The sequence below is a fragment of the Hemiscyllium ocellatum genome, chromosome 18, assembly GCF_020745735.1.
Source record: "Hemiscyllium ocellatum isolate sHemOce1 chromosome 18, sHemOce1.pat.X.cur, whole genome shotgun sequence".
Lineage (NCBI taxonomy): Eukaryota > Metazoa > Chordata > Chondrichthyes > Orectolobiformes > Hemiscylliidae > Hemiscyllium > Hemiscyllium ocellatum.
Genome location: NC_083418.1, coordinates 56,194,605 through 56,214,580, shown reverse-complemented (window position 1 = coordinate 56,214,580; position 19,976 = coordinate 56,194,605). Strand labels below are relative to the sequence as shown.

Sequence of the window (19,976 nt, the reverse complement as noted above, 5' to 3'; positions counted from 1 at the left end):
GCATCTCCGATGCTGCCTGACCTGCTGTGCCTTTCCAGTGACACACTTTTTGACTCTGATCTCCAGCATCTGCAATCCTCACTTTCTCCCATTCAATTATAAACTTACTTCAATGCCTCTCCCAAGGATGCCTACATCGAAGAAGTTCTCCTCTTCCCTCTACAAGGATCTCAGTGAGTCTCTCTCTCTCTCTTGCAGCACTCTCCAGGTTGTCTCCTCTGCGCTGCTCTTCAGCACATCCTGAAACAGCCCCACTACTACAGCCACATCTCCTTCCTCAGCGCCAGCCTACACAACTGACTTATCCTGCACAGAATCCAGGCTACATTCAGACCATCACAACTTGGACCTGACCAGGACAACCAGTACCGACAGCAAACCCAAAGCCTCCAGAAACGGTTTTCCCTCCAGATCCTCCGCTCCACCCTAGCAGCCATACGCCACCACCTACTCACCCTCCAGTTAACCCTGCCCCAGCTCAGGGCCACACTCTGCCAGATCTGCAAAGGACCTCTGCTGTTCTTCATTCCGAGAAGAATTCATACACTCAACAAATGCTTTTTTCTCCAGCTTATTGGACATCAAGCAATGTAAATACCACAAACTCCTGCGTACTTAGCTCCAAACTTGGAATTTCCTCGAACCTTCTCCCAGCCTTCAGAACTGCTCAGACGCCATTAGCCACATGGCTGCTACAGCCACCACTACTGCATTGAACGATGACATCAATTCAACCTCTCCGCCTCCACCACAGGCCATGGCCACCACTGACTATACTACCTCCGCAATCGCTACCAAGACCACCACCTCCGTGATTGCCACCAGAACCACCACCGCTGAAACCACCAAGATTATCCATCACATCACTTCCTGCCCCGTAATTGCTGCCATCGTAGCCACTTCCACCCACACTGACATCACTCACCGGAATAACACACATGACGAAGACGCAGCCACCACTGAAGACACCTTGACCATCACACGCAAATTCACTTCTGCTCCTGAGGATGCCACCAAATGCACCACTTCCACCCCGTATATTCCACAGTGTGCATCACTTCCTTTGGTGATGTCACCCATGTTACCCTGACCACACCCACTCTAGAGACAGTCTTCATCCCCACTCCCATATCCAGCTCTACACCAGGTCGTAGTCCTCAGCCTTCCTGTGTTTTCACCAACCCCCCCAGACCTCCCTGCTCACTGAGGATGAATGATCAGTCCTCTGTAAAGGCCTCACCTTCATCCCACTATGCTCCCAGATCATCAAACTCCACATTTTGCAGCATCAAATTTTTCTTATGCTGTCTCCGCCTCTGTGGATATATTTTCCATCAGGAATCCTCCCCACCCTCCGACGACCCCTTTGCCGCCTCCAATATACCCCATCCACTTGGACACCCCATGCTGTTCTGTTACCTACCTTCAATCTCTTCATCTCCAACTGCCACCATGACATCAACAGTCTCAACCTGTCCACCCCCCTCACCCACTCCAACCTCTCAGCCTCACAACACGCAGGCCTCCAATCCCTCTGCTCCAACCCCAAACTCATCAGCGGACAAGGGGGCCACTATCGTAGGTTAGCACACCAACCTGTACACCACTGCAGCCAGGTACCAACTTACAGACACGTCCTCCTACTTCCCCCTCAACCACAATCTGACCTTCCATCACCAAACTATCATCTCCCAGACCACTCACAACCTCATCACCTCAGGGGATCACACAACCACAGCCTTCAAGCTCATTGGGAATCCTGCACCTCCTGGTTCTACCACATTTCTGATGAAGGGCTTATGCCTGAAACGTCGACTTTCCTGCTCCTCAGATGCTACCTGACCTTTTCCAGTGCCACACATCTTGACCCTAATCTCCAGCATCTGCAGTCCTCACTTTCTACTATTTTCTCTATAAACCACTGACCAGCCAACCTCTCTTCCTGCCTCATCATGTTAACTGATATTGCTGCTTCTTTCTGCTCAGGTACTGCACTTTTCCTTCCAAATTGGCAGGAGTAGCCCTTTGTCAAAAGAAGCTTTATCCTTGCAATCACCTACCCATTTTTCAATGTCTCTTTCCTCTTCAAAATCCTTTGTTTCCTAGCAAATCAATGACCATCTTCCTCGAAATGTATGTTTCCGTTTCACCAAAGAAATGAAACAGCTCTGAACACAGTGACAAATGACAGCCGATGTGACTGTGACAAGGGTAAACTCTCCCTCTTCACTTTTCCCGACCTGTCTGCAACAATTATCATAGTGACTGCGCCATCCTTGTCCAATTTCTCTTTACTTTTATCTAGCTGGGTAAAACTGCTGTAAAAACTTTTAAATTTCTGGGCTAAAAGGAGAAGGAATGTTTTGAAACTTACATTTTGAAAGGATTGTGTGTTTTGATTAGCAAGTAAGCTAAGACGTAGGGTAAGCTTGTTTGATTTGAACAAGCAGTCATTTTCATGCAGCAGATGATTTACAGCCAAAGGGTTCTGTGTACAGATACAGCTGGCTGGTAACAAGAAGTTGATTGGGCATTGGACTAATGATCATTTATTAATGACAACGGGTCTTATCCTGACAATTATGTATTTGGTTCTCAGGCAACTGAACAGCTTGAGGCTGAGACAAGATGGGGAAAGGTATTATGATCTCCACCAGCACAGAAGCTATCTCTCTCTGTTCTCTGCAGTTAAAACCCATTTTAAACCTGAAGAAAACAGGTTTATCCTTCCTTCTGCATTTGTTCGAAACTTTGACTCTTAATACATAAGTCAGAGACATTTTATAAGGGAACCTTTGTATCTCTTGCAAACCAATGGAAGCATATGGAGAAAGACGACTGAAAAGCAATGTGCTGACCAGCAGAAGATTCAGCAACCCATTTGACCAATATTCTTAGTATTGTCATATGTTTAAATATGTCATAGAATCCCTTCAGTGCAGGTAGAGGCTGTTCAGTCTATCATGAATGAACTGACCCTCTGAAGAGCATCCCATTCAGACTTTGTTAAAAGTACATTGGCAGCTTCTTGAGAATTTGTTCAGTCACTGATCAACATTGTAAACAAACTTAAAAAATAAAATTTATGACTTATCAAGCCAGGTTTCACTCTGGGATGTGACATCAGTGGGCATTGTAACAGCTCGTAGAGGTAAGTTGTAAATTAGAGAGCTGGTGAGGGGGAAGGTCTGAGAGATGAGGATGTGGAGAGTGAGAATCCTGTAAGAGGGAGTATCAGGGAGATGGAGATCAGGTGGATGGGGGTGGGTGGGTGTTTTGGTAAGCAAGTAAGTCACTAAGTGGCAGGGTCAGCGAAAGGGAGGCTTGAAAGAAAGTGTTTATGAATAAGAGGGAAAGAGAACCTCTTATCTTAATGTGAAAGTTATTTCATTTATGAATATTGGAATTTAACAAATTAGAATTTCAGGATTTTAATAATTCTTCTGGTGTAGCATGAATCTGAAACATCACTGAGGCATCGTGGAGGGAAAGAAAGAAGACGACCTTCTCAGACCTTCATTGTAAATATATTATCACATTTACAAATATATGTTCACATCTCTTCTTCAGCTGTGTGAGCAAACGTCTGTCTTCCCACAACTACAACACTGAAGATACAGAGTTGACCCATTCTTCGCACCATACAATGTTTCATGCTCCAAGACATGAAGTTTGAAAGTGTTAAGCGACAATTTGGGAATGAAATTAGGTAACTTCATAAGTTGAAATCCGATAAAACATTCAAGATGCATTTTCATTTACTCAAGTCAAAAAAGTAGTCAGGTTGAAAGAAAAATTAGTTAAACTGCGTAAACATGCTTCAATGCTGGTGCAGCAGAGTCTCTGTGAAAGTGCAATGTGTCTGATTCACCCTGGGGCTCTATTTGAAAATGTAAGGATGGCCCTGTACCACACCAAAAAAGATCAAGCAATGGGGTTTAGTCAAGGATGGGAACAAAGCAACACAGCCTTCAGAGAGAAGGTAGGATGGCACCTGAGGAGATAGAGTGCCTTGTCACTTTTGGAACATGTGAACAACCAAATGTTTGTCTAAAACAGACCATTTCAGAATGAGGATATTGTACTGTTTTCATGACTTCCAAAGTATAATATCTTGACAAATTCTTGTTGAGTCAAAGTGCTACCTTGGAATCTTTTCTGGGGTTACTCTCCCAATGTTGACTTTACTTCAAGACTCTTAAGATTATTTTGGAAAATAATCTACTGCAATTAGGCTCCTGCACCATGTGCAGGCATTGGGAAAGTGGAAGGTGATTGCTAGGATCAGACTTTTCAAGCTGAACTACATGGTTCATGCATGATGGCTATCAGTAGTATTGATTCCTGATGATTTTCGATGTGGCCTAGGCTATACTCAGGTTAACATAGCACATAGTGATTGCAGGTGTCTTTCTGTTTTAGTGTGTGGGTGTCTGTATGATGCTATTGCCCTTTGAATGACTTCATACCTCTCAAAATTGAAGCTCCCTCCCACACAAAATGAAATACTCACTCACTGTGTGGTAGAAACCAATTTCGTCTCTATTAGATATTTCTTATTTACAGCCCAGTGGGAGGAAACAGCAGAGCCAGTGAGTCTCAGGTCAGCCTCTTCCTACTGGCAACCCCTCAAAAGTAACCATGCTGTTCTTAGTAGCCCTCCCTGTTTATCCCATAGGCTTTGAACTTCCCTAAATCCCCACCCAACTAGTCTATCTAGGTTTTCATTTCCCCACTTTACAGTCCCAGTCTTGGACATATCGAGTATTCATGTCAAACATACCCCAAGTACTGCTGCCATTAATGACTTCCTCTCCTACATTAATCCTTTCTGTTTAATGCTGTAATATTCCCACCTCCCCCATTTTACATTGAGTTGAATCACTTCACAATTGTAATCCTTTCTGCATCCCAGTACACTGAATACAAGTACTACAATGGAGTGCCCCAATTTCCCTTCCACAGCTGTGGCCCCTGATAACCTCCATTGACTTTTAGTGGATGGACCCTTGGGACTGACTGAAGTGCACACTCCTGAATGAATGAGCCAGATAATCCCAAACGATGAGTGACCTGACCCCTGACTAATAGCTGCACACCCATGATTCCCCAGGCTGGTCACAATGGATCCACAGAGCTGAATGTGGCCCAGTCTGGGCTGAAAAGGAATGGGACCTCTCACTCTGACCATCCTAAGCCATTGATTGGCAATGGACCAAAATCACAGGCTGCCTTTGAATTACTGTGCTGCCACCCTGCCCTTGAATTGACTGTGGGCTATTTTCCTTAGACTTTGAAACATGACTATTTCTTTGCAGTATGTGCAGCAGCTTAGCCACATAGATTGCTGGCACATGGTGCAAGTGTGACATTGACGTAACGCAGTGACACATACTGACATATCCACCTCCTTGACTGATCACTGTTGACAATCTACTTGACTTTGTCTCTGTGCTATAGAGCAAGGTAAGATGGAAGCTTTGGCTGAGGGAGCAAAGAGCAAAATGGCAATGCAAGGCAGAGATTCTGTCAGCATTGAAGCAGGCACAGACTGAATAAGTATTAAGACAGTGAGCAAAGAGCCCTGAGTAGCAGCCTGCTCCAATTTGTGAACTGGGTTCAAGAGAGTTTGGTACTGGGTGTCCAAGAAGTTGGTCTGGAGGATCAAGCAATGAGCTGAAGGCTTCTGTTCTCTCTGTCAGGAATTCTCAGCATCTAGTTTCTGTTTGGTAATGGGAGAATTTGAGAGTGTACGTTAATGAGGTAAGATTATGTAATTGTGAGGGTTAAAATGGGCAATAATGCAAGTAAATAGGTTTCCCATCATTCACTAGTGAGAAATTCATCTCACCATCTAGCACTTCATTGGAAAATGAAACCTTTTGGCATGACATTGAAAAGGTCCTCACTGGACAAATCACTTTGATTTCCCCAACATTTTTACTATGGCCTGAGTTACTCAGGACTAAGGCTGGTTTCACTCATACTATTTAGAATTTGCATCATTTTTAAAAAAAACTTCCTATCATTTTGGAGTACAGGAGAATAGAACTGAAAACATCCCAAGATGTTTCTCTGTGAAACAATTAAAGTAAGATGTCATGGCACCATTACTGGTGGGAAAGTGCAAATAAGGCATGACATGTTTATATCAGCAGTGAAAATGTGGAAATAGGAAATTTTAATGGGAGACAAATGACATAAAGCATAACAATGGGGAGTAAGGGTGTGGAAAATCTTATCTCTGTCTAATATTTAAAGTGTATAAACATGAAAAAGATTTTCTAATGTCAGCATAAGACAATTTCACACCTTTGTTTTAAAATTGACTTATTTATTAATGTATATATTTTATAATGTTTACACTATTTTATCCTTAGCTGTTCATAAATTAACCACAGATTTCCAAATTGTAAAACCATCGATATTGTACATTATTAATTTTTACACTGAATGCCCCAATGATATACAATTTCAATGCTCATTAACTTTCTTCTACATAAACACTTACAAATTAATTTCTTTGCAGTATATTCCAATCTTAAGTGTATAAATAACCTTACTGCTAAACATTCCTATACCTTTCGAACAGTATTAACATTAAATGATATTTTTTCTCCATAAACTTATTGCCAGAATACTTTATGCCTTAAGCAAGGTTGCTACATTCCTTTATACTTTCTATTCAAATGATAGTTAACAAAAAAAAATGTAATTTGAACTCAAACCCAATCTTTCTATAGACTCTTGTACTCAAAAGCCACATGTAGTCATAGACAGCCAATTATCGACTTATGCCATTTATTTTACCTGTTACATTCCATTACACACCACCTCTGAGTACATTATAGCCTCTATTAATTAACTTTTGATAAATGTAATATTGTACTCTTTTGAAAAGAAATTTCAAAGTAGTGATCACTTGTAGCTACCAGAGGAAAGTATGGTAGTGACTGTATTAATGAAGACAACATCTATTGTGTTCTGGTTTATCTGTAGCTGTTCCTCAGATCAAAGATTTACACACTCATCAAGAACCCGACAAATAAAGCAACTTTTGAAGCAAGCCAATCCATATTGTTAATAGAATCAGGTGAATAACTGTCTGAGGTACCTTTGGGAAATATCCTCTCTTTACCATTAAACTTGCAAAAATGCGTGGATATGCACCGATTGTGCTTAGTCACATCCTCAAAACAAATACTGCCATTTGAATTTGATGTTTTTCACTGACTGAGTGAGCTCACATTGCAAACTAGTGTGGTTGGTATATTTTTTGGAAATGACCACAAAAATGACTCCACAACTAAAATCTGCCCAATCTGTCTCAGATCTTTTGGGTTGAGTGATTGAAGTACGTTGCCTTTAGGGACGTTTGCATGACTAAAGTTTGTGAACTAGCTTTTGGGGTGAAACAACTGTGAATTCCCCTGTCCTCAGGTATGTTTTAACTATTAAAGTTTCTCCAGATGGTGACAGATGTGTCCTCCAGCAGGAACGCTCATTAAAGGCTGTGGAGATCTATTTTTTATTCTCCCATCCCCTGATTTTGTATTGGTAAATAGTCAGTGCTGATGTTTACAAAGTAGTAATATGGCCTGATTTGTAAAGGCAGTTCTCTTGAATTGCAGGTCTTGAATTACAAAATTTGAATATGTATTATCCAGCAGTGTGGGATCTGAAGCCTTTGTACAGGTGAAATAAATAAAAGACAAGTTGAAAATATGATGCAGTAAAGAGGATGATTGGTTCATTGTAACTTCAGTCCATGGAGAACTATTAGATATCTGCTGATAATTGTTTTTGTCAAAGATATGCCTACTTAAATATTACACTGTTATTTTTCTATCAGTTTTTCCTGTTCATGGGCTTCCAATTTAATATCAAATGGAAAAGAAAGACGAATAAGTTAAACACATATTGGGGAAGTTGTAGAGTTGCTGAAGTTGGTTTGGCTCTATTTCCAAAATGTTTCACACGGAGATGTGACTTAAATTTAGGATTGCCAACTCAGCATGATTGTCCTGGAAGTGAGAGGAATTAAAGATTAATCTCCTAGCTACTGGTACAGTATAAACCCAAGGAAAAAAAAACAGAAAAAAAAGAGATTTTCTTTTTATTTTATTGTCCTTTATTCCTTAGATTAAGAAAAAGAAATTGGTGTGATAGCTCAAGACAGAAAGTCATTTATTTATTATACTCTGGGAGCACATCCAATCAGAGTCAGCAACCCTACCCTGATTGGAGGCAACAAACAAGATAACAAAAGCTAGATCATCTAATATTTAACCATAATATATTTGGACTGTAGTAAATCCCTTTGTTGCCGGAGCTTTTAGAGAAAATGGGTGAGTCAAACGCTGTGATACATCCAAGGTGCCTTATCCTTCTCTTTAAAAACAGGTGCTGCTTAAATAATGTGCAAATTATCCCACCCTATTGCAAAACAGACTTATTGGGAAAAATATTCAACCTTGATATTTTTAAAGAAAATGTAACAGTTCAAACTGAAATGAGGTATGCAGGTACGAATAAAAAAATGCGATGAATAATTCAGTCTGAGTTAGTGTTTTGTGTGTCTGTTCTGATATTAATTATCTTTGATTTTACATTGGTGGTTGCTCCCACTGACTGCTGGAATTTCTTTGTTATAGAATAATTGGACAGCTACCATTTCTTTGCTTTCTCTCTTATCATCTGTTTCTTCTTCTCTTTAGCTGCCTTGATGTCTTGCATCTTTTCATCCTTTAACATCTTAAGAAATTTATCTGTAGAGAATAGACTCATTAGTTTTACATAATAGTCTTAGTCAAAATAAAACCACATATTTTATAATTATATATGGAAGAAAAAAAATCAAAATAATGGTAGATTTGAATGGTGAAAAAGTGGAACCTGTTAGCATGTATTATGGTGAATTGTCTAGATGTAATACAGGAAAATCGAGATAAGCACATGAAAGCGAAAGGAATTGAAGAATATCTTGATAGTGTTAGCTAAGGATGTGATGGCTCATCTAGAGCAAAAACTCTGGCATGGACCAGTGAAACCAAATTGCCTATTTTTGTGCTTTGGATTCTACCTAACATAAATGAGCTACAAGTTAGTCATCTTGCAGTGCACTGCTTTAATACAATCAATGCAAAAAAAGGTCCATATAACTATCTAAAGGATAGCTTAGCAACAGAATGATAATGTCACTGGACTAGTAATCCAGAATCCCAGTCTAATACGCTATGAACATGGATTTGAATTCCACCAGAGAGAGAAATGTGACTTCTATAAAAGTCTGGAATAGAATGTTAGCCAAAGGATGACCATGAAACTATTGTTGTTTGTTATAAAACTTCATCTGGTTCACCAAAGTCCTTTAGGGAAAGAAATCTGCCATTCATATTTGGCATGTGGCTGCAGATCCTCAGACATTTGATTGACTCTTAAATGGTCTCTGGCCATCAAGGTGTATCCTTACATCCCGTGTACTGCAGCAGTTCAGGAAGGTGGCTCACCATCACTTTCTCTTAGACAATTAGGGATGGGAAATAAATGTAACAACACACATATCCTATACAATAATTAAAATAAAAGACAAAATTAGCTGGTATTCCAGCCAACAAAAATAGTTCACCTGCTCACCGTCAGTCATTTTTTTCTGCATTACACTAGTGACTACAATGCAGAATTTTTTCATTTGCTCTACAGTTTTTGCTATCCAGGTCCTGTTAGGTTGCCTGTGATTAGTCCAACTTATTTAGATTTGTTGTTGAGATAAATTAGCAATGACCTATTTTGTTTTCTTCCTTCGAGCAGGTTCAAGGGACTGAATGGCCTACTCCTGTTCCTATGTAAATACAGAATGTTGGATTTAGACTAGGCTTCAGTCAAAATGATGTATGCCTGTGCAGCAACCATTTTAAAATGGTGCTGATACTATTTGCCTGACACACGGTCCTCTGGTTGCACAGACCTAAGTTGATATCAAGGGGCAGGAGCAAGTTGAACAAAGTGATAATAATAGCTCAGCTGCTAAAAGGATCTTATGATTGAGGTCAACGTTCTTGGAAAGTTCAGTGTCTCAGGACAGATTTCAACTGCCAAGCCAACATGCTTTAGATTAGATTTTAAACTAAGACCCTGTCTGTCTCTCAGAAGATCTTTTTGCAGAAGAGCAGGAGACTTCTTCCTGTTGGCCTAGCCAATACCATCAAAAAACCTGGTCATTATCTGGTCATGATCACATTGCTATTTGTGGGAGCATGCTCTATGCAAATTGGTTGCTATATTTACTATATTACAACAGTGAGTATACTATAGAAACTACTGCATGCAAACAAACATGGGAACAGGAGGAAACTATTTAGTCCTTTGGTTGTTCTGGCATTCCATAAGAGCTTGTTTGATTTGTGACTGACATCTTTGTGATCTAAATCTAAATCTAATCCTTTGCACATATCCCTTATTATCATGGGACACCAAAGGCATTTCCGTCTCAGTTTTTAAGTTTAATTATTAACTGGCATCAACTGCTCTTTGCAAACAATTATTCTAAACTTCTACCATCCTTTACAAAAAGAAATGTTTCGTAATATGACTCTTGAAGGATCTGACACTAATTTTGAGACAATTGCAAATGCCGAAGTAAAAGTTTTCTGCATTTACTGTAACTGACCCCTCTATATTTTGAATATGTTGATCAAATCGCCACGTAGCTTTCCAGAAGGGAAGTTAGCCAACAATTTGAGAGTGAGTGGAATAAATGGTCGTAATGGGCAATTTAGATATGAAAAGATGAATGGAATATAAAAGGCTGCATGTGCTGCGTTTGCTGAATAGAATGTTTCTGTGAACAAAAAAAACATAACAAATAGGAGCAGGGGTAGGCCATCTGGCCCTTCGAGCCTGTTCCACAATTCAATAAGATAATGGCTAATCTTTTCATGGACTCAGCTCCATTCACCTGCCCGCTCACTATAACCTTTAATCCCGTTACTGTTCAAAAATCTATCTTTGCCTTAAAAGCTTTCAATGAGGTAGCCTCAACTGCTTCACTGGGTAGGGACTTCCACAGGTTCCTCCTCAGTTCAGTCCAAAATCTGCTTCCCCTTATTTTAAGGCTATGGCCTCTAGTTCTAATTTCACCCGCCAGTGGAAACAACCTTCCTGCTTCTATTCTTTCTATTCCCTTTTATATGTTTTTAAAGATCAATCTCATTCTTCTAAATTCCAATGAATATAATCCCAGTCTACTCAGTCCCAATACTGAACTCTGAGGCACATCATTAGCCACTGATTGCCAACCAGAAAAACACCCATTTATCCCTACTCTTTGCTTCCTATTACTTAACCAATGCTATATCTATGCTAATACATTGCCCGTAATGCTGTACAACTTTATCTTTTGCAGCAGCCTTTTGTGCAGCACCAGGTTGAATACATTGTAGAAATCCAGATATATCACGTCGACTGGTTCCTCTTGTCCACTACACTTGTAATGTCCTTAAACAATTCCAGTAAACTAATTAAACATGACCTGCCTTTCATGAATCCATACTGCCCAATGGGACAATTTCTATCCAGATATCTCATTTTTTATTCCTTGATCATAGATTCAAACATTTTCTCCACTGCAGAAGTTAAGCTAACAGGCCAATAGTTACCTGCCTTTTGTCTACCTCCTTCTTTAAACAGTGGCATCACATTTGCTGTTTTCTAATCTGCTGGAACCACCCCAAGTTTCAGCGAATTTTGGTAAATTACTATGAGCGTATTTCCCTCGCCATCTCTTTTGATACCCTGGGATGCATTCCATCAGGGTCAGGGGCGGCACGGTGGCACAGTGGTTAGCACTGCTGCCTCACAGAGCTAGAGACCCGGGTTCAATTCCCATCTCAGCAACTGTCTGTGTGGAGTTTGCACATTCTTCCTGTGTCTGTATGGGTTTCCTCTGGGTGCTCCGGAGGAAATCTGCAAGTTAGGTAAATTGGCCATGCTAAATTGTCCATAATGTTAGATGAAGGGGTAAATGTAAGGGAATGGGTCTGGGTGGGTTGCTTTTCGGAGGGTCGGTGTGGACTTGTTGGGCCGAAGGGCCTGTTTCCACACTGTAAGTAAATCTAAGGGTCTACCATTAGCTTGGCAAACACTATCTCTTCAGTGATGATGATCGTTTCTAGCCTCCTCATCATTATTTAATGACGTGTTACTTGTGAAGACCAACACAAGATACCAGTTCAACGCCTCAGTCATTTCTTCACTTCCCATTATTAAATTGCGCTTTACAACCTCTAAATAACCAATGTTTACTTAGCTACTCTGTTATATATATTTGTAGAAACTTTTGCTATCTGTTCTTACGTTCTGAACTAGTTTACTCTCATAATCTATCTTACCTTTCTTTATAGCATTTCTCTTGGCTTTCTATTGACATTTAAAGATTTTCCAATCCCCTTTGCCACTTTGTATGCATTAGCTTCCAGTTTGATACCCTCCTTTATTTCCTTTGTGGCTGATTATCCTTTTCCCCACAGTCCTTCCTTATCCTGTGCTATCTGCCCTCTGTATTCCTTACTGTCTTCCAGGGAACATGATCGTGGTTTTCTCAACCCTATTTACAATTTAATTGTTGGAGTCCATGTTTTATTTTATACGGCATTCCCTCCGAGGTGAATATATCATTCCTGAGCATTAGAAATTTTCCTTAGTACTTTTGCAGTCGTGAAGGAACCTGTATAAATACAAAGCTTTCTTTCTTTATTATAGATTGTTATACTCTTTGCTGGATTCCACTTAAACTGGTTCTGTTGAGAATATGAGCCAAGGTCTTCTGTTCAGCATTTTGGTATTAGCTTTGTAGGAGGTTATAGATAAAGGAAGGGATGAGGCCAGGAGGTGGGCCTAGATTTAATGCAGCATTTTGTGATGAGAAACATGGCTGCCAGGACCATTGAACCTTGAAAGAGACCTTGTGGCAATCTCTCAGCAGCTGCAAGACTTTCCAATTAATTTGGACAGTGGAATGAGCTTCTCAGATAAACCAACTGCAATTCAACAGTAGTTTAGGGAACATAGGGAGCAGCAAAGCTTTCCGTGAAGGCTGCCCAGTAAAGTAATTGCTCAGGAAGAAGCCATTTTGTGCATAATTGAGTGACCTAGTGTTTTAAGCCACCACCCCCTGCAAACCTCCCTTCCCATGATCCTATTCTCATTCTTAGTCTCGCTGACAGTTGGTCCAGCCTCTCCTCTCCAGAAGCCTGGGCCTTCTAGTGGACACATTGACCGCAGTGCTGCCTGTCAGGAACTGCTGGCCAATCAGGTCTGCTCCAGTTGGTGAGTGATGGAGAGCTGCCAGCTTCTGATTGGCTGACGGTGCTTGACAGGCAGGATTTCAATGAGCATGTGTAACACCATCAGTGGAACTGATGGGAGTTCACTGCTGGATCTCAGAAAGTGGGCAAGATGATCAGACAGACTGAATCCAGGCCCAAGGATGAGAGTTCTTAAATTGAGGTTTTGCTGGACTGAGGCTCAATGTGGATCAGCAAATGCATAGCTAAAGAGTAAATGAGATTTGCTACGAGGTAGGAAGCAGGCAACAGAGATTTGGATAAGCTCAATTTTATGGAGGTTTAAAGAGAAAGAAGTTTTATACAGCCCCTGCCTCTAACACAGAAGCTCTGAGTTCAAGTTTACCTTCGGGACCTAGCATCCAAGAAAGGGTGTTTGTAACAGAGTCAAACAAACTCAGTGTCATCATGTAAATCCTTCCAATACTATGCCAGTGGCAGTCAATAAGACTGGAAGGGATTCTGGTAAGTCATGAAAGGAAAAAGAATTAAAACTATTGCTGCTCATAGCTTCAGCTTACAATGTAAGTATAAAATTGAATGCTGCTACAGCAACACAGACTTCTTGCGGAGCCACTTGGCTCAATTGTGCAGATGGCCAGTTTGGATCAAAATGGTGCTAACAGCACAGAGGTTGATCCCTGTTCTGGCTGGGATGCATTCAGGAATTACCTTCTTGGTCTACCTGTGATGGAGACTGTGGGTCAGACCAGTGTTTGAACAGAGAACAAAAATAATGTTACAGAATTTTCCCAGCGCCTAAATGACATGGGCAATGATGAGTTAGTTGGGAAAAGGTAGCGAAATTGGAAAAATTAGATTCTTGACATTAAGAAGAATAAGCCTCGAAGCAAGGTTTTCACACAAGATGAGAACCTTGCTTCTAAGTGGTTAGGAGACTCTCCTGGGATGGTTTAAGGATTTAAATAAAAATTGTCTTGTTGAACAAATGATCATCATTTTCTTAGTAAAACAGCCCACACCAACACACTGAATTTGAATCGAAAGAAAAATTGTGCCTGATTTAAAGGATTTAATTGAAAGTAAAATTTCATGTTCCAGAACTGTTGTATGCCTGAATCCCATCTGTATAGGATCCCGGTCCAATGTCCTTGCAAAATGAAGTGCTTCATTGCCATTGAATAGCCTGCTAAGATTCATTGTTGAGGTTCACATGTGAAGAATGCAGACTCATTGTTAAGATGGCGCAAGACATCAACAACTCAGTGAGGAGATACCACCTCTGGAGAGAACAGGCATTGTACAAGAAATATCAGCTTTAAAGAGAGGGCTTGAATTTTGATATGTGCTTGTTTCACAGACAATGAGTAACTTTTGAATTATGCTTATTGTTATTTGTTGAATAAAGTAGCAGTATTTTGTATACAGTAAATTCCCATAAAGCGTAATTAACTAAATTACAAAATTTTCTTTCGGGTGCTAGTTGAAGGATAAATGCTGCCCCAGGACACTTAAGAGACATTTCACCTCTTTTCAAGTACTGTCGTAAATCCTTTAAACAGGGCCTCGATCTAATTATAATTCGAAGTTCAAAAAGTTTGCAGGAAATCACTTATGACCATAGGAATCACACTGAACAACAGTATGAGAAGCCAATATTCACGTTGATCTCTCTCTGCACCTACTTGGCAGCTGTACTATTGTATCCTGCATCCCTGATACGTTTGTATAGTACAATATGCCTGTAAAGCATGCAAACAACACTTTCTCTGTACCTTGGTACATGTGACAGTAATAAATCAAATCAAATCAAATCAAAATTGCATTTGGAATTGGTCCCCAAACTCTTTGTTCTGATGTAATTTGCAATCAGATATCAAGGCATACAATTCAAATGATTTTGGGTAATCCGAAATGGAGAACGGAAAGAAGCTGTGTTCTAAGAGCTGCTCCTTTTTTTCAGATATTTTCAGTTGATTTCCTGTGGGAGCAGTAGTTACTGTTTTAGAAGCTATTTAGAGGAGATTGGTACACTTAGAGCATTTAAAAGGTATCTGGATGAATGTATGAACAGAAAAGGTTTATAGGGATATGGATAAAATCCTGGCACAAATGGAACTAGGTTAATTTAGGATATCTGGTCGGCATGGATGAGTTGGTCCAAAGGGTCAATTTCCATGCTGAACTGCTGTATGACTCTAATTTCGAAGGTTTCTTGATTTTCACAAGCACAATGAAAATTTGAAGATGATGTGAAGATAAAAACTGGGAAAGGCAACAGTTTCAAAAAAGTAAAGGTTAATGTCGGAACTCACATCTTCTCAAATCAAAGCCGTCCCCAGTTAATGTGAGGAGTTCCATTTCCTTCAATCGGATGTCCAGCTCACATATCTCATCCAGCTCACTCCAGGCCGAGTCCCCTCCCGCTGGCGGGGAGAAGAATTTCAAGGGTTCATAAGGGTTGTCTGCCAGTCCACGTGGCCACAGGGAAGCCTTTGGGCTTTTGGTTTCCTTGATCTCCTGCGTGGGGAACAGGTTCTTCCAGATGTTAAAGCTGTTCAGAGATGAGGCACTGCTGTTGGTGTCGTAAAGCGATGGGAAATACTTGGGCACCTTTTTGCTCATTCTTTCTACTAGACTGAACGTTGCTTTGTGTGGATCTCCAACGCCCCTTATGCGACACGCTCCATTAGCGCAATTATCTTTTTTTGCCTCACTGCATTCCAATTTAGGTTACCTTTAAATTAAAAAGATGCACCTGGAGACTTTAGAATGCAGTGACAGATCTTTGACCCTGCATTCCAGGAAACAATCACACCTCCACCTGCCCCACCTGCCCCCCACCATGAGCTGAGCCCTGATTGGCTCCAGAGGCTTCAATGCTGTCACCTTGATTGTGTCAGAAACTTGTGGCAAAACACAAATTGCTGGAAAAGCTCAGCAGGTGTGGAGCTGACAGCATCTGTGGAGAGAAATCAGAGTTAACACTTCAGATCCAGTGACCCTCCCTCAGAATGCTCAACATTTTATTTCTGCTGGCCAAGTTACATCTTTTCATTCTGTAGGAATTAGCTTGAATTCAGTTCCTTCATTGTTACGTAGGCAAGTAAGGCTGGTTGTTAATCATTGTGATGTCAGTGCAGTTGCCGGGATGTGGACAGATCACAATGAACAAACAGAAAATAAGCTGGGCCACTCTTTGGGAGTAAAACCACCCAAATCGCAAGGGAAGTTTCCATATCTTTGCAGCTCCTAAATCTTTTAGTTCCTTTTCCTCTTTTGCAGTAAGCAACAGGGCACCCTGAAGATCTGGAATTGCAGGTATTAGGGAGTATATCACTGCTCCCTGTGGATTCAGGGCTGCTTCTTTAGCTACCTCATCAGCCAATTTATTTCCCTTTCCGGGTCATTCCCCTTCTGATGTCCGTTTATATGAACTACCGCTATTACTCTCGGAAGTAACAGGGATTCCAGCACTTGTATTATCAATTCCTCATGTGCTAGTTTTTTTCCTCTGCTAATTTATCATCCTCTTTCTTGCCAAATTTTTTTGAAGGTATGTACCACTCCAAACGCATATTTGGAGTCCGTATATACCTTTCCTTCTTTGTCTTCTAAGGTTCTGAGAGCTATTTCTAGGGCATAGAGTTCATGAGTTTGGGCTGACCAGCCGTTAGGCAGTCTTTCACCCTCAATAACGCTTCCCTCTATCCCGTCTACTACAGCATATCCATTGTGCCTTTCACCCTCAATCACCCAAGAGGACCCGTTGATAAACAACCGAGCTCCCGCATTCAACTGTACGTCCCTTCAGTCCATTCACACCTTAGTCTGATATGCAATTATATCAAGGGAGTTGTGTTCTGGATTGTCAAGGGCCACCCCCTCTCCCCACCACAGAAATGCAGCTGGATTCAAGCAACTGTCTGTGACTAACACAAGGTCATCCTGCTCTATTAAGACTGTCTCATATTTCAAGATCCGAGAGTCTGTGAGCCATCGTCCTGCTTTCTGATTTAGTATGGTCCGTACCTGATGTGGGGTGCTGACTATTAAGGTTCTCCCAAATGTAGGTTTCTAACTTTCTTCTACCAATAAGGTTCTTGCTGCCATTGGCTGCACACACTCCAGCCAGTAATGTAGCTTTCCATTCTTTAATTAACAATGAATTAATGCAGTCATGTTTTAAATTAACCATGAATAAATATGACAGGTCACTGAGAATGTGTGAAGGAATCCTGCCAATTAATATTGATTCAGGCTAACACAATTGATTTATTATAAATATTAATTATTAATTATATATATTATATAATTCGGGGTGAAAACGCAACATGTGACTAAAACACTTTTAAAACTGTAATTGCGCAGTTCTGTCTGTTTACTAGTCCCTGGTGACTTCTCATTCTGTTTCTGTAATTGTTTTGCTTGAGCACATTCATTTTTAAGAACCTCAACAGATTTCATAGCACCATTTGCAGTTAATACAATCCCCAATTTGGTGGCAGTATCTTGTCATGAGCGCAAAACTGATTCTTTGTGCCTCTCAGAATTGTGGGATATAGGTAATGCAGTGTTACTTCTGTAAGCATAATTGCTTATACAAGGTAAAATGAATTAACACCAAGAATGTAAACTATGTGAAAGAAATACATAGTTGCTTTTCATTAGCTGAAATGTGCATAAAGGACTTAAATGCGCCTGAAAACAATGGAAGATGTTACAGACAAACAGATAAGGTGAAAAGATCATCAAGATATGCCAAGCTCAGCACGTTTCCCTTATGTCAGCACTGAAGCGAGCCAAGTCACTCCCAAATAATGGATAGGGGTGAGGGTCGCCCGGCTTGGAGCAGGGGGAGAAGTAAACAAGGGTGGAGCGCAGCTAGGCAGGAACAGAACACAATAAGGAATATTGATAGGTTTGAAGGCTAATGAGGAAAACAGGGAAGTACGAGAATTAAACTGTATAAATTGTTGAGAAATTTTTGGATTGGTGTGCCTACTTGCTAGACACCCGTCTTGCAAGAATGTTTCAATAAAATTTGCTGCTTCAGAATTTGACTCAGACTGAAATTTATGATATTGTGAGCTCTGTTTCTCACAAGTTGGGTGCTCGCCCAGGATGTCCATCATCACCAGCAGGGTAGGCACCGTCGTCGGCTAGGAAGACACACCCCATTCCTTTTTGAACGGCCCGTGTTCCTCGCCAGTGGATCCCCCTTCTGGTTGACTGATCGAGATCCGATAAGAGTCTACCTGAACCAGGCAAAAGGTTGTAAGTAGGCACAGGGAGCGAGGCAACTTCATGTACGGACTAAGGTAGGAAAATGGACTTTTATGTACTGCCTTGGCGGCTGGGATTGAGTTCTATTAGTTAATAAGGGACTAAGGAAGGAACTCAATATGGGCTGTGCAGAGCGACAGAAAAAGCTTCCGGGGATAAAGAAAATGGAAATGGAGGTGAGGTCCCTGACAACATACCTCCAGAAAGTCCGTTGGGCAGGATATTGTGGAAGAGGAAAAGGTAGAGGGGGAAAAGACAGGAAAAAGATGATTCAATATTATTGCTTTGTATGGACTAAGGAATCCATTCTTCATCCCACCGTCTTCTGGCCAAAGTACAGGTTGGACGAAGACTGGGTTTGTAAATATTTGAATTTATATGTCATAGGAAAACAGCCTTACAGTCAGGAGGAATCAGATTATGCTTCGTGTCGGAAGGGCTAGTAGCTGAAGGGATACTGAGGGTGCACTTCGTAACTAAATCATGGACAGACATCCAGAAAAAGTTTCAAAAGAAAGAGGGGTGAAGCGAGAAGCCTCTAGAAGAGTTGTTGCGGGAAGCTCAGAAAGTGTCTGTGAGATATGGTGTCTGTGTGTGTGTGAGAGAGAGTGAGAGAGAAAAGAGCTGTACAGCTAATATAAAGTTTAACCCTTTGTGATTTGGTTTGAATGCACATTTTGTTTGTTGGTGATTGAGTGTTTGTGCTTTGTTCTCTGGAGCTTGAGATTTGGGACTGTTTTGAATCTGATTTCTATTATGGAAATTTAACATGATTTCTTTTAAGGTTCAAGATTTTACAGTGTTTATGAAATAAAATGTTAACTCCTGTTCTTTTTACAGGTCATGACTGCCTTACTATCAATTTCTAACTAATCTCTTTTATCCTTACATAAAAGCAATTTATGGAGGACAGTTGAAGTTTCAGTTCAACATTAGATTGTAATAAGTCAAAAAAATTCCTATGGTTAATATCTGTGACCTTGGATTCGGACATTATTCATGCATTAGAAGTTTTTTTTAACTTGAATAGATGAATCCTTTTAAGGCAGCTCCGGTTATTTCACGATCTATAACTTTGTAATTGAGCAATGACTGGTCAGGACAACTTAAGAAAACTAATTTTGGATTTACATGAAGGGACTAAAAAACCGAGTAGTTATAGCAGATTTCAAACTGTATGCATTTTGCATTTTAAATATTAAATACTGAACAAGAAAGATTCCAAAATGTATAGTTAGGAACAAGCTTTAAAGTTAGTCAAGCATAACTTGATAAATTGTATTTGAGATTACAGAGAGCAGAGGCTCCTGGCATTTGAGGTGACAGGGAGCAAGAAATATTGCAATATTTCTTTTAAAAAATCAAGGTCTAAACAAAACGTTGGGT

The 19,976-nt window shown here is 40.5% G+C and overlaps 1 protein-coding gene across 1 annotated transcript; it reads right to left on the bottom strand.

The window, feature by feature from the left end:
- Nucleotides 1-8,667: 8,667 nt before the first annotated feature.
- On the bottom strand, nt 8,668-15,929 carry LOC132824310 (uncharacterized protein C11orf91 homolog). The gene is made up of 2 exons (XM_060838656.1): nt 15,620-15,929; nt 8,668-8,768 (listed from the first exon to the last, which is right to left on the bottom strand). Exons 1-2 carry the CDS (start codon nt 15,927-15,929, stop codon nt 8,668-8,670), a joined length of 411 nt encoding a protein of 136 aa, XP_060694639.1.
- Nucleotides 15,930-19,976: the final 4,047 nt, after the last annotated feature.